At 39.8% G+C, this 13,768-nt stretch overlaps 1 protein-coding gene and 1 non-coding gene across 2 annotated transcripts; one reads left to right on the top strand and one right to left on the bottom strand.

The window, feature by feature from the left end:
* Positions 1 to 4,392: 4,392 nt before the first annotated feature.
* On the top strand, positions 4,393 to 4,464 carry TRNAD-GUC (transfer RNA aspartic acid (anticodon GUC)). The gene has a single exon. It is a non-coding gene; the product is annotated as a tRNA-Asp (tRNA).
* A 1,188-nt stretch (positions 4,465 to 5,652) lies between these two features.
* Positions 5,653 to 12,651, bottom strand: LOC4324404 (katanin p60 ATPase-containing subunit A1). The gene is made up of 7 exons (XM_015767025.3): positions 12,384 to 12,651; positions 11,107 to 11,575; positions 8,450 to 8,647; positions 7,840 to 8,084; positions 7,345 to 7,503; positions 6,674 to 6,761; positions 5,653 to 6,269 (listed from the first exon to the last, which is right to left on the bottom strand). Exons 1-7 carry the CDS (start codon positions 12,500 to 12,502, stop codon positions 5,988 to 5,990), a joined length of 1,560 nt encoding a protein of 519 aa, XP_015622511.1. The 5' UTR covers positions 12,503 to 12,651; the 3' UTR covers positions 5,653 to 5,987.
* Positions 12,652 to 13,768: the final 1,117 nt, after the last annotated feature.

Genomic DNA, 13,768 nt, shown 5'->3' with positions numbered 1-13,768 from the left:
TGCGCATGCAGAGATTGAGCAAGAGGGGGACAGCGGATACGATGATGCCTTGTTATTTTTGACCATAATGGCACTGGTGACGAATTGGAGAGGAGGGAGTTGTGGCCATGCTGCTGCTTCTTCACTGATGGATCACATCGATCGGCATATGTTTTTCATGTGAAGTAGTAGCAGCAGACAACAACCAGAGGTTTTTTGTATTTGCATATTTTCCCCTTTTACTACTTCTGCTACCACTACTTCCATTTTGTCAGGGAAGAACTCGTACTACCTAATCGATTTTATTGCGACGCAGTGTCTGGGAGGAAGCGAACAAATGTTGGGCTACCTTCCCTGGCACCAAGATCCGGATTCCCGGGTACAAGAGCTATGGGGCACGTACATTACACATGCGTGCGTAAATTTTAGCTCGGCTGCATGCATGTTTTTTTTCCCAATCTTAAACTAAAATGGCAGGACTACTACTAATTTGTCAGTGTACATAATGACAATTATTACGTGTAATGCAGCTACCCCCACATACATGGAGTAGTGAGAAAAGAGATGCACGCTCATCGATCAATAATAGCTACCCAAAGTAATTAATGCAAGTTTGGATGCGCATTGAAAAAACACCATTTCGTGAACAGAGCGAGTCACTGAATTATAGACACCTTAGAGCAAGTATAATAGTGAGCTATAAATCTATTATAAGCTTATGTGGAGCGGAAATGCTGTTCGGCGATCGATCGCCCTAGGGATGGAGCAGCGATCGATCCCCTCCCCCCTCCCTCCCTCCACCTGGTTTCCTTTTTTGGCACCGCATTACTTTCCTATTTTAGTAAATTTATACACCTAAAGTTTATACACATTAAGTTTACACATCTAAAGTTTAGAGACCAAAAGTTTATAAGTCAAAAGTTTATATATCCGATTCAAATTTGAATTTGAATTCAAATATTTTTTTATATATAGTATTTCTATACATCTAAAGTTTATAAGTTAAAAGTTTATATACCCATTTCAAATTTGAATTTGAATTATATCTGATTCAAATTTGAATTTGAATTCAAATATTTTCTATATATAGTATTTCTATACATCTAAAGTTTATACACCTAAAGTTTTAGATCAAAAGTTTATAAGTCAAAAGTTTACATACCCGATTCAAATTTGAATTTGAATTCAAATATTTTCTATATATAGTATTTCTATACATCTAAAGTTTATAGACCCAAAGTTTATAAGTCAAAAGTTTACATACCCGATTCAAATTTGAATTTGAATTCAAATTTTTTATATAATAGTATTTCTATACATAAATTTTTTTAACTTTTGTTTTTTTAAAAAAAATTGTGTAGTGTACTGTAGTAGAAAGAGAAGAAGGGGAGGAGAAAGGGGGAGAAGAGGGAGGAGTATAGGGGGAAGGGGGGGGGCAAACCGATCGCTGGGCACGATCGCCCATTAGGCCCCCCTATGTGGAGGAGAGAGGTAAACAAAAGAGAAGGGTGTTGGCTCTCATGTAAGAGCTAGCTTAACACAAGCTCCAAGACAAATACATTGAATATATAGGTGAGAGATAGAGAGAGGAGAAAAAAATTATAGCCAACCTTATAGCTAATCTATTATATGTGTTGATTTTAAGATGGACTAATAGTAGAAAGTGAGCTATATTATTATCCTTGCTCTTATCTACAATCCCACTCTAAATCTGCTCCGGGCATCTCACCTGATTATTTCCGTTGTTGGCTACTATTCCTGCTGGTTTGAACTCTTAATTCATAGCTAAAACCGTAGATGAGCTATATATAGATATGTATGAGCGTATCCAACAGTACGACTATCCCACTCTTCACATAAAAATTAGCAATTATGAATAAAAACAGGCTCCAACTACCTCACAACTAAATGACCAAGCCATCTCACTAGCTAAGCTGGCTCCCTCGTTGGTCAAACTTGGCAAGCCAAAATTAGCTTGTCAACCATGGGCCCACGCCTAGAGAGGCTCTCCCCAACTCTCTCCATCCCTGACTCTCTGCACTCTCCTAAATCAAGTAAACTCGTCATCGTTGCTGTTGTCTAGAGTTCCCCATCCCCTGCGCCCGTCGTCATCGTCGATCTGCCACCGCCTTCATTGCGTGGGATGTCAAGCCGGGTACCGCGTGGGAGCGCGATCGAAGGCCTCCACCATCACATTCCAGCCTCCACTCTACCGCCTCTTTCCTTGTGCGGATTCAAATGATAGTTCGTTAGAGAAGAAGAAAGAGAAGAGAAAAAGAGGGGGGAGTGTACAGGAAGTAGGGAGCCTGATATGTGGGATCCACTGTTAGATTGGAGTGTATAATGGAAAAACTATTGGAGTGAAGGATATATTTCACTACCTAATTTTTTTGGTTAGTTGATCAAATAAATATTTGGAGAGTTATATTTGAAGGGGTTGTTTGAGATGCTTTAACCGTGCATGTTATCCTCCCTGCCGTTGAAGCATGCCTTTCGTTTTGTCTTTAGGGAGGTTGAAGAATGAAGAATGGGTTGGTGAAGCACCATTTCAATTCCATCGCTGACAGCACAATCTTTCTTGCACGCTGCTGGGCTCTCTAGCACTGTGTGCATCCAGCTGAAGCCCAGACTATACCCGAGTATAGGGTATCCTGGCCTCTAGCAGCTAGCTAGACGGCTCGATCGGCAATGCCTCTAGCTTGGCTGTGGGAGACAAATCGTAAACTAGCTCTGCGTGTATAGATAGGCTCTGCTCCAAGCATCCAACTTTTGAAGACTCTGCGCAAACTCCAAAGCGATAAAAAGAGACCCCAAACACGTACCCATACCGGTGCGGCAAGCAGGCGGCCTGAATGCTTATCAGCTTAGGATCACATGTTAATGGACCCTTTGAATCGTAGGGCAGAAAAAACAGAAGAATAGTAAAAATACAGTATTCTGATAGGAATTAAAGTGTAAAACAGATGATTGCAAAACATAGGAAAAACACAGGAATGATCGTTTAATTGGAGCGCAGGAAAAACGCAGGAATCGGATGAGAGAGATAGACTCAAACGAAATTTTTCAAGAGGTTGGAGCTCTTGCTAAATTTCCTCCAAAATCCACATGCAATGTGCCATTCCATAGAAATTTCATAGGATTTGGAAAGCTTCAATCCTTTGAATTAAATGGCCAAATAGGAAAATTTCCTATAGGATTTAAATCCTATAAAATTCCTACATAAATCCTTTGATTCAAAAGGGCCCACGTTCTTTTTTGACAGAGGGATGCAAATGCACGTACGTACACCGGTGAGGCGGTGACCGGTACACGAACGCATGCCACAGCTGCAGGCCTGAAGCAAGCAAGCATACGCACTTACGCAGGCTAGCTATTACTACTACCAGAGGATCGCACAGGTATTTTGGCGATTGATAGGTCGATCCATCGACACGCATATTTAATAAGATAGTACATCGTCTGTTCTAGAATATAACAATCTAAAATCAGATGAGATGTATTATAGTACTATGAATCTAGACGGGGGCACGTCTAGATTCTAGTACTAGGATATATTCCATCCGATTCTAGATTGCTATATTTTTGGATGGATGGAGTAGTAGTAGAGCATGCTACTAGTCGTATACCGAATTATCGATGCAGCGGTACACACGATCGATCAATCCATGCGACAGATCAATCGTGCGCAGTGCAGGGGCAGAGGCGTGGTTGGCTGGTTGTGGCTACGGCTACTACGTACAGCAACTAGACTAGTATACGCAGTAGTATGTGTCAATGTGTGCATGTACGTCGATCTGTCCACTGTCCTTTCTATGTATACAGTACATCTACCCCGACATCGATCGGGTCGTCGATCTCATCTCATCTCTCCGACCGCTGCACTGTTCACACCAGCGCTTTCTCCCGTGCCCTCTCTACTGTGTTGCGCTGTTGCCCCGGCGCGGCGCGGCGCTGCATGCAACGGCAAAGCATCTGCAGCTGGTTAATGCGCGCCACGCGGTGGTTGGGCTTGGGCATGCATGCATGCTCGCTCTCTCGATCGATCGATCCTGGCGCGCGTGAGGCGTGTAAAGCGCACACGTTACTTGCTACTGTGCGAGCGTAGGTAGGGGTATACCCTCCTCCTCCTCCTACTACTACATTTGCTGCTGCTTTTGACTTCGCTGGGGCTGGTGGTGCAGCGCGCGACCAGGCCTAGAGGCGACAAGGCAATGTGCCGTTGTTGTGTACGTACAGGCCAACACGGGCTACGTTCTGTACAGTTGATGCATGTATTAGGAGTGATGTAACTTGTGCTTATATAACTAGATTATACATATACGGATGTATGCGCGACTGAACTCTATCTTGCATGCGATTCAAAAGAGGGCTAACTCTATAAAGATAAAATTGTGTTTTCCCGAAAACAACCAAGTCGTTGTAGTATAGTGGTGAGTATTCCCGCCTGTCACGCGGGTGACCCGGGTTCGATCCCCGGCAACGGCGAAATTTTTGCTCTTTTTTCTTCTTTTTCTTCTTCTTCTTCTTCTTCTTCTTCTTCTTCTTTTTTTGCATTACATCTCCTCGAGCAGCTCGATTGCATGTTCCTTTTCATCCCAAAAATATTTTTGCTCTTTTTTCTTCTTCTTCTTCTTCTTCTTTTTTTTTTGCATTACATTTCTTCTTCTTCTTCTTTTTCTTTTTTTGTTTTGCATTACATCTCCTCGAGCAGCTCGATTGCATGTTCCTTTTCATCCCAAAAATATTTTTACTCTTTCTTCTTCTTCTTTTTTTTGCATTACATCTCCTCGAGCAGCTCGATTGCATGTTCCTTTTCATCCCAAAAATATTTTTGCTCTTTCTTCTTCTTTTTTTTTTTGCATTACATCTCCTCGAGCAGCTCGATTGCATGTTCCTTTTCATCCCAAAATTAGTTCACTTTTATTTTTACATATCAATTTTTTTTTTTGCATTACCTCTCCTCGAGCAGCTCGATTGCATGTTCTTTTCATCCCAAAATTAGTTCACTTTTATTTTTACATATCATTTTAACGGCAACGGCGATATATGTACCTTTTTTTTGCATTAACATTATGGGTCTATTCACTTTGATGCCATTTTCAAACATACCAAATTTTGGTAAAGTTGCCAAAAAAGTGGCTACATTTAGTATGCTGCCAAATTTTGGTAACTATATTAGAAATCCTACCAAAATTTTGGCAACTAAAGTTACATCTCCTCGAGCAGCTCGATTGCATGTTCCTTTTCATCTCAAAATTAGTTCACTTTTCTTTTTACATAAATCTGGACAGTCCAAATGTCCAATGGCTCAGTTTTTGCTGACTTTTTTTTAACGAAGTATAGTAGTACAGGGATAGCATCACTGTATAAGTTCAGATCCACGGAAGCTATTGATGCATAGTACCATGAGACGTCACATGAAAGAAAGTCAAGTCCACGACTGGCATCTGCAGCAGGCCTTCATCCAGATTGCGTGTAGGACAAGTAGGTTTTCTGGCTATGGCACCAGATGGGTAAAAAAGCCACGGCATCTGGGTCTTCCAGCATCAGACCTGAGAACGTCAGGCACCGTTTCAGCTCTGGGCACCTGTTTTTCTCTGTTCAGAAGCCTGAACAGAGCCTGATTCAGTGATGTACTCCGTAAAGCAGATCAATGAGTCAAGAAGCATACTGTTAAAACGCGCACGTCGCAACTGCCCGTGCGAAACATGGAAGCTGGATATCAACTGTTCGAAATGGTTACAGAGTGACGCAACCTTTGGCTTCGGCAGTGCCAGTGACACTGAAACTAAATCAACAAAGCAGTTCCACGGGCAGAGACCTCTCACTTCCTAGTTTACTGTCTGGTTTGTCTCTATGATACAACACCGGCGCAGGCAATACAACCGATCAACATAAGGCCGTTGAAACAACATAACAGCGGTACAAATGAATGAAATACTTGCGAACACAAGCAACCAAGGAGAAACAATGATCTGAGAAATTTGAACGGGAACAGAATGGAGATTTCAAGCGGACCCAAACTCGGCCTGCCACTTCTCGTGCTTTTCTATATCAGCGGGTGATACACTCTTCTGAACCTTGGCCAGAGCTTCCTCAAAGTCACACATGGCCACTGGGTCTTTTGAGATCTCATCTTTTGACATGTTCTTAATCTCATCGCGGGTCTTGCCTGCAATCTTTCGTCTCATGCCATTCATTGAAGCATCACGGCAAACATTTGTAAGGTCGTCACCACTATAGCCTTCTGTCCTCCGTGCAACTTCATCTATGTCAACATCGGTAGCAACCTGCCGATATAAAAGAGGCGTTAACAAACAACAGAAGATATGGCACAGTACTTTTTCATCAAAGATGACAAGTAGCGAACAGTATTTGGTCATTTTCACGTATAAGGTACAACTCTGAGTAGAAAACTTCGATAGTCAACAGGTTATGGTGTACAGTAGGCATGAAGCTTATGGTCAAAAGGTGTCATTTACAGAAATTACATATGCATGCGATCACACAGGTATGTGCACTGCATGCATAGCAAACACAATTCAGAGACATAACTGCCTATGCTGTGCAACAGTTATGGTGTGTGCAGGAACTGCACTGTTTGATTAAGGAGGCAATCATAAAACGCTGAAGGAGTAAACAGAAAGGGAACTAGGATGGAATTACAACACAGAAAAGATAAGTAATATCATACCTCAACAGTTTTAAGGTTAATATTGATGAGTGCCTTTCTGCTTTCAAAATTTGGAAGTGGAATATAAATACGCTTCTCCAGCCTCCGTCTGAGTGAATCAAGAATGTAAGAGTTAGAGGTTGTATACGGACACCGTTCGGAAGATTAAAAGTAAGAACAAAAGTGCTTCCTCTGTCCCAAAACATAGCTACCTAGTCCCTGTCCAGATACATAGTATATTCTGGGACGAAGGGAGTATGTGGTAACAGTAATGTCATGTAGCTAGTGCATTGACGGATAAAGAAATGGCCAGGTCAAGTCTAATAGGAGTAACAGATAATTGCATGCCACTTCTGATGGTACCAATGGGTTTAAGTGCTATTGACTATAAATGACTCTAGCCCCAAAAGGAGTTTACATTTGGAACAAGGCTTTTGAGGCCTGTCCATAAGTTCAAATATTCTACGCTCTTAACCCATAAGAAGTGATGCAAAAAAAAAATTAAACCGGACCCAAACCACAGTTTTTTTTTTTGAGGAAATCGATATTCTAATTCCAATAGCAGCACCTCAAGCAAACAAGCTCCAATACTAAATATAATTGAATTTATGTGATTTATCTTATAAATTTCCAATTATTTAGTAGACTCAATAAATTTCTAAAGCAAATGTGAATGGAAAGGGTTTCCCAACCTCAGTGCTTCATCAATATCCCATGGAAAGTTGGTAGCTGCCAGAACCATAACTATTTTTGGTTGACCATCTTCAGTGGTAGAACTATTATTTACACCGTCTATTTGAACTAGAAGTTCAGACTTCACCCTCCTTGATGACTCATGCTCACCAGAAGCTCTGAAAGTTGGTAAAAAACTTGGTAAATACATTAGCTCATACATCTGGTCATAGTATTTTCTAAATGATGACATAGTACTTCTATGATGATAGTAGCTTTAAAAAATGCAAGTAATGAGGTCTCTACTTTATTTTCTTGGTGAGCTTTGTTTTTCAGAAAAATAGAAACAGAAGCACAAGTATGTTGCTTCTCAGCTTCTCTTGCAAACAAAAAGAATTTATATACTGGGCAGAACAATGCACCCATGATTATGCTAAAAAGTATTGAGAAAACTTTGATTGTCTTTGGAGACATTAAACAAGATGAACATGTATGGACAGATAGCATTCACATACCCACGAGATGTGCAGAGGGAGTCAATTTCATCAATGAAGATTGTACTTGGAGCATAGAACCTTGCAAGATCAAATAAACAGCGGACCATGCGCTCACTCTCTCCCCGCCATTTAGAAGCCAGAGTTGCTGAAGAAACATTGAAAAATGTTGTGCCACATTCTGTAGCTACTGCCTTCGCTAAAAGAGTCTTTCCAGTACCAGGTGGACCAAACATTAGAACCCCTTTCCAAGGTCGGCGAATACCCTGGTCAGAAATAGAGTGAGCATGGATAGGATGAGGATCAAAACAAATTTAAACTGAATAACAAGGTCACATGCAAGAAGAAAAGACTGAAATGAATACGATCAAAACTTGAAGGCTGAATTGAGGGTACGGTGATTTGGGTGCATGTTGATTTGAGTGGCATGTTTTGAATGAGTCCAAAACATGCCAGATCATGTCCATGGCCATAACATGTATGCAAGTCCAGCTAACTTTCAAGCTACCAAGTAAAAGGCAGCAACAAGCACATGCCAGATCATGTGCATGGCCATAACATTGGCTAGCATCAAAAATAAATTCAGGCAAGGTTACAGAATCTGATAGAATAGCACAGTAAAAATCATTACCTGGAAATATTCAGGCATCCAGAGAGGAAGTACAACTGCTTCTTCAAGAAGTCTTTTGGCCTCACTAAGACCTGCGACATCATCCCATCTAACACCTGGGGTAGAATCCAGGACATCCCTTTCAAGCATGGCAGCCAAGTCCATATCTGGTCCTTCATATTGCCCCTTCTTGGACTTGCCTTCTTCAGCATCGCTACTCTGTAAGAAAATAATAAGAAAATACATGGTTTTCAAGAAACTTGACCACCATATAGAAGAACATACTGTAGAACCTATCCAGAAGGATGAGACAAGATAAGCAAAGAATTGTATATGGTATGTAACTAAAGCTTTCAATGCCCTTATTTGTATTTGGAATATGAAGATAAACAGATAGAGGCTCTAGGTTCCCCCTCTTCAGTAGAAGGTTAATTTTAAGAAAATGCCATTATCATTAGTACATCATATTTTGTACCTATCTATTATATTATTAAAGTAATAGAAAAAGGAGCCTCCACATTCGTTCTAATGGCCTAGAAATTCTCACATTAATCGGAGAAAAAGAAAAAGCAGAGTCCATATAGAAATACAATTTAGAAATAGATGAAATTCGGAATTAAAAAATAAGAAATATTAAAAGAGGAGACTAGAGTCCATATAGAAATACAATTTAGAAATAGTTGAAATTCGAAATTAAAAAATAAGGAATATTAGAAGAGGAGACTAGAGTCCATATAGAAATACAATTAGGAAATAACTGAAATTCGGAATTTAAAACAAGGAATATTAGAAGAGGAGACTAGAGTCCATATAGAAATACAAATAGAAAATAACTGAAATTTGGAATTAAAAATAAGGAATATTAGAAGTAGAGTATAGAGTCCATATAGAAATATGAGCAATTCTACGGTCCTTGATGAGGTACCAAAATTTTAGTGTAAAATTTGGTACCTCATGGTACCTCATAGTACCTAGGTACCAAGAGATACCAAATTTACAATAGAAAAAAATGGTACCTCATGGTATCTCCTCAAGGACCGTAAAATTGCTATAGAAATATAATTAGGAAATAACTGAAATTCGGAATTAAAAATAAGGAATATTAGAAGTAGAGTATAGAGTCTATATAGAAATATAATTAGGAAATAACTGAAATTCGGAATTAAAAATAAGGAATATTAGAAGTAGAGTATATAGTCCAGGTTAGAAATACAATTAGGAAATAATAGAAATTTGAAATTAAAAATAAGGAATATTAGAAGTAGAGTATAGAATCCATATAGAAATACAATTAAGAATTAAGAAAAAAAATAGAAATTCGAAATTAAAAAATACTCCCTCCGTCCCAAAAAAAGACAAATCCTGGGTTTCCGTGTTCAACTTTGACTGTCCGTCTTATATGAAATTTTTTTATAATTCGTATTTTCATTGTTGTTAGATGATAAAACATGATTAATATTTTATGCGTGACTTGTCTTTTTAATTTTTTTTCATAATTTTTCCAAATAAGACGGACGGTCAAACGTTGGACACGGAAACCAGGATTTGTCTTTTTTTGGGACGGAGGGAGTAAGGAATATTAGAAGTAGAGTATAAAGTCCATATAGGAATTTAAAACTAACTAAAATTTGAAATAAACATAATAAAATTAAAAGTAGAGTTTAGAGTCCGTATAAAAATACAATTTACAAATAAATAAAATTCGAAATTAAGAAAAACATGGGAAGAAGAGTTTAAAGTCAATATAGGAATACAATTTAGAAGTAACTGAAATTCGAAATTAAAAATTAAAGAATATTGAAAGATGAGTTTAGAGTCCACATAGAAATACAGTTAGAAATAATAAAAATTCAGAAATAAAAATAAATAATATTGGAAAAAGAGCCTAGAGTCTATATAGAAATATAATTTACAAAAAATTCGGAATTAAAAAAAAGAAATATTAAAAGACGAGTTTAGAGTCCATATAGGAATATTTATAATTTACAAATAACTAAAATTTGATATTAAAAATAATTAATAACTAACACGTATATAAAATACAATATGAATATTACACATTAGTAGTTTTATAAAGTTACTGCAAAATTTAAAATTATATTGTCATTTTAATATATTTGAATAATATAATGAGAAAACAAATATGCTATTATATGAGAGACAATATAACGATGCTAGCCGCGCAATCTGCGCGGGCCACCATGCTAGTTCAATATGAATACAATAGCACAGTAGGAACTAAGGATAGATGGTCATGATAATATTCCTACATTGAAGTTAAAATAGAACATCTCTAGACTAGATTTAGGGACAACTCGAAATTACAATTTAACAATAGGTGCTATGAACAAAGAAAGATAAGTTGGACTAAGTTGCATCAAGTGCTTGCATCTCATAAAAACGGTTAACTCTACTTTGTATACACTAAGAAGTATGCTCAAACGAACAATACAGTCATGTTTGGCAATATAAATACATAGAAGTACTGATTACAAAAGAAGTTTGTATGCTAGTTGGTGCGAATCTATAATTTTGCACTAGGCAGATAAGTCGGTGATGATTCCAAAAGAAAAAACAGTTGTGTTTTGCCTATCATTTACAGGAGAAAACTAAGAACACGAACACAACATATTTGCTCAAATGAAAACTGAGAAGAACAACTGTTTGACAGAAATTACCACTGAATCAGCCTTGCTTGAACTTGACTTCCCTTTCCTCCCACCAGTGCTAGAGGCAGTGGATGATCTTGCCCCAGAGTTTCCTTTACTTCCATTAGGTTTTGCACCACGACTAGGTGTTCCAGTCTTTGATGGACCCCGGGCCCAAGCTCCATCTTGGGAGGATTTTCTTGTACTAGATTGACCTCGTGTTGGTCTACGATTTGGTGTATCTCTTGGTGGCGCCCAGACATCAGGATCATCAAAGGGCGCTGGTGATGATGTTGGATACTCATCCAGTGGTTGGAAAACAAAGGATTTATTATTAGAGCGAATGGGGGGTGACGAGGACCGCCTTGCCCCAGGAGCTTCTTTAAACGCCTTTAATTGAGCATCCAGCTGTTTCACGATTTCTACTTCATCACAGATAGCTTTCTTACAGTTCAGCCATTTTGTGCGAATCAGAGCGTCATCCAAAGTAGTTAGATGCCTGCACAATCGAATCTTATCTATCATAATATGGATCAATATAAGGATAAATGCATTTTTGTTATGTTCAAATTTTGTCATACTCAGTGTTTTACCTTCAAACATTTATTTAACCACTAAATGAACAAGCATGTGAATATCTTTCTTCAGCACAGTTTTTTTTTTGTTAAAAAATACATTTACACATCAATGTATGAGTTCTGATGTGAGCACATGCCTACGAATAAAGCATCAATGTCCAATAGGTTCAATGATGCGAACATTGTTGATGTTTTGAAGAAACAAGGATGCTTTTTCTTAAGAAAGTCCAAAGATACTCAAATGTGGAGCACCTAACTTCAACGTTATTACATACATTGCCTGATGATATCTAACACCCAATCATAATCCCCAGTTTAACTGTGTCGCTTTGGGCACTTGTACATCAAAATGTACCAAACCCAGTTAAACCGCTCGATTTTACCTAAGTCATATGACACCTCACCAACGAGAACTGGCGACAATTTCCCCCAACCCCAAAGTAGCGAACTAGCGACAAACTTATGACACAACCACAACCCCCAATTCTTTCCGCAGAGCACATTTTAATAGAATCCACTAAGCTACGGCAGTCAAACGGCTCAGCCACGCACAAATCTACAGCCGTGCGTCCAAACGCGCAGATCCGCAGGGGGGCGGGAGGACGCCGCGAATCACACGAAATCGGGGGTCACCGCACACGCCCCAACCGCGACTGAATCGAGAGAGAGGGAGAAGGGTAGTAGGGAAGGCGGCTTCGCGGAGGGGGGGGGGGATGGTAGGGAGCTCACTTGTTGATCTGGGCGATGGCGCCGTCGAAGAAGATGATGGAGGTGTCGTAGAGTCCCTCGAGCGCGTAGTCCCGCGCGAGCTTGAGGTGGTCCTGCAGCCCCGCGAGCGCGCTCACCATCTCCGCCGCCGCCGCGGAGATCCGGGTGGTAGGGTTCCGGCGAGGCGCGTCGACGGGGGAAGGCGGCGTGAGAAACAGCCGCGGCGAGGTGAGGTGGCTCCGCCTGATTCGAATTTTTTTGGGAGAAAAAGGTGGATGAGGCGCTGCCTGCCTGTTGGTGGCTCACCGCACCGACGTGTTCTCACTTCTCACAATCAGGCCCACGACGGTGACACTGACACTCGAGCAGCCATTGTCAGTGTCACTGGGCCCACTTGTCATGCAGGCCCACCGGCTGCGTCCATGCGTAATCCGGATTCATCTGGCTGTGCGATGTAGACCACACGATCGCGCGTGGATGGTAGTGATTTCAAATTTTCAATAGCTGAACAAAAAAGGTCGGGAATTCAACTTCAGGGCTTATTCGTTTCAAAGGATTTGTAAAGGAAAAGTATAGAAATATCTAATCCTTTGGAATGAGCACTATACTATCATTCGTTTCAAAGGAATGCATCAAAGGAAAAATTCATATCCCTCCACTTTTAGGGCTCATTCGGATTGTAGGTTTTTTACGGGAATTTCATTGGAATACTATTCACTTGGATATTTTTCCTATCTTATCATTCAGATGGTAAAAAGTGGTTGTGGGAAAACTGTAGGGAAAAATCCTTTGCTGCCGATTCCACAGGAAAAACGGAGGAAAATTCCATCCACTCCAAGCTCTTGTTCTCTCCCTATCCTGTAAACCGAATGCTCTTAGCTTCTACATTCCTGTGTTTTTCAATCCTCTGTTTTCTATGTGATTTCCTTTCATATTCCTACGATTTTCCTATCCTGCATTTTTTCCTACCCTGTAATCCGAATAAGCCCTTAGGGGGAAAACAAAGGAAAAAAAATAATCCACTCCAACTGTAACGCTCCGCTTTTCGCGTGGCATTAAAAAGCTAATTTACAAAAATCCTAATTGCGAAAATTTCATTCTTTGAGTGTTGAGTCTAAGTTGTGCCATATATCTCAAATTAAAATCCCTCCCTTGTCTCAATACCCTGATATCAAAGATCGCCTCCTCAAAATTTCTGTTCCAAAATAATCTCGAAGTTCGAATCCTTCTATTCGGATTTCACTCCAGAAACCATAACCACAAATATCGCCTAATTCCGGAATCCAAAACCAGACTCCAACCCTAAAGCACAAATATCGCCTAATTCCGGAATCCAAAACCAGACTCCAACCCTAAAGCCTCTCCGATCAAATTCCCTCCTTGAGCTAGCTCTAACATCCAAGCTT

Source organism: Oryza sativa, chromosome 1, assembly GCF_034140825.1.
Source record: "Oryza sativa Japonica Group chromosome 1, ASM3414082v1".
NCBI lineage: Eukaryota > Viridiplantae > Streptophyta > Magnoliopsida > Poales > Poaceae > Oryza > Oryza sativa.
The sequence above is the reverse complement of the archived record's forward strand: the minus strand, read 5'-3'. Positions and strand labels throughout refer to the sequence as shown.

Excerpts from the sequence above, each read along its gene's own strand:
- LOC4324404 (XM_015767025.3), bottom strand. The coding sequence starts at position 12,502 with ATGGTGAGCGCGCTCGCGGGGCTGCAGGACCACCTCAAGCTCGCGCGG. Across the intron at positions 11,576-12,383 it reads GCCATCGCCCAGATCAACAA|GCATCTAACTACTTTGGATG; the intron begins GTGAGCTCCCTA and ends TCGATTGTGCAG. Across the intron at positions 6,762-7,344 it reads GATATTGATGAAGCACTGAG|ACGGAGGCTGGAGAAGCGTA; the intron begins GTTGGGAAACCC and ends TGATTCACTCAG.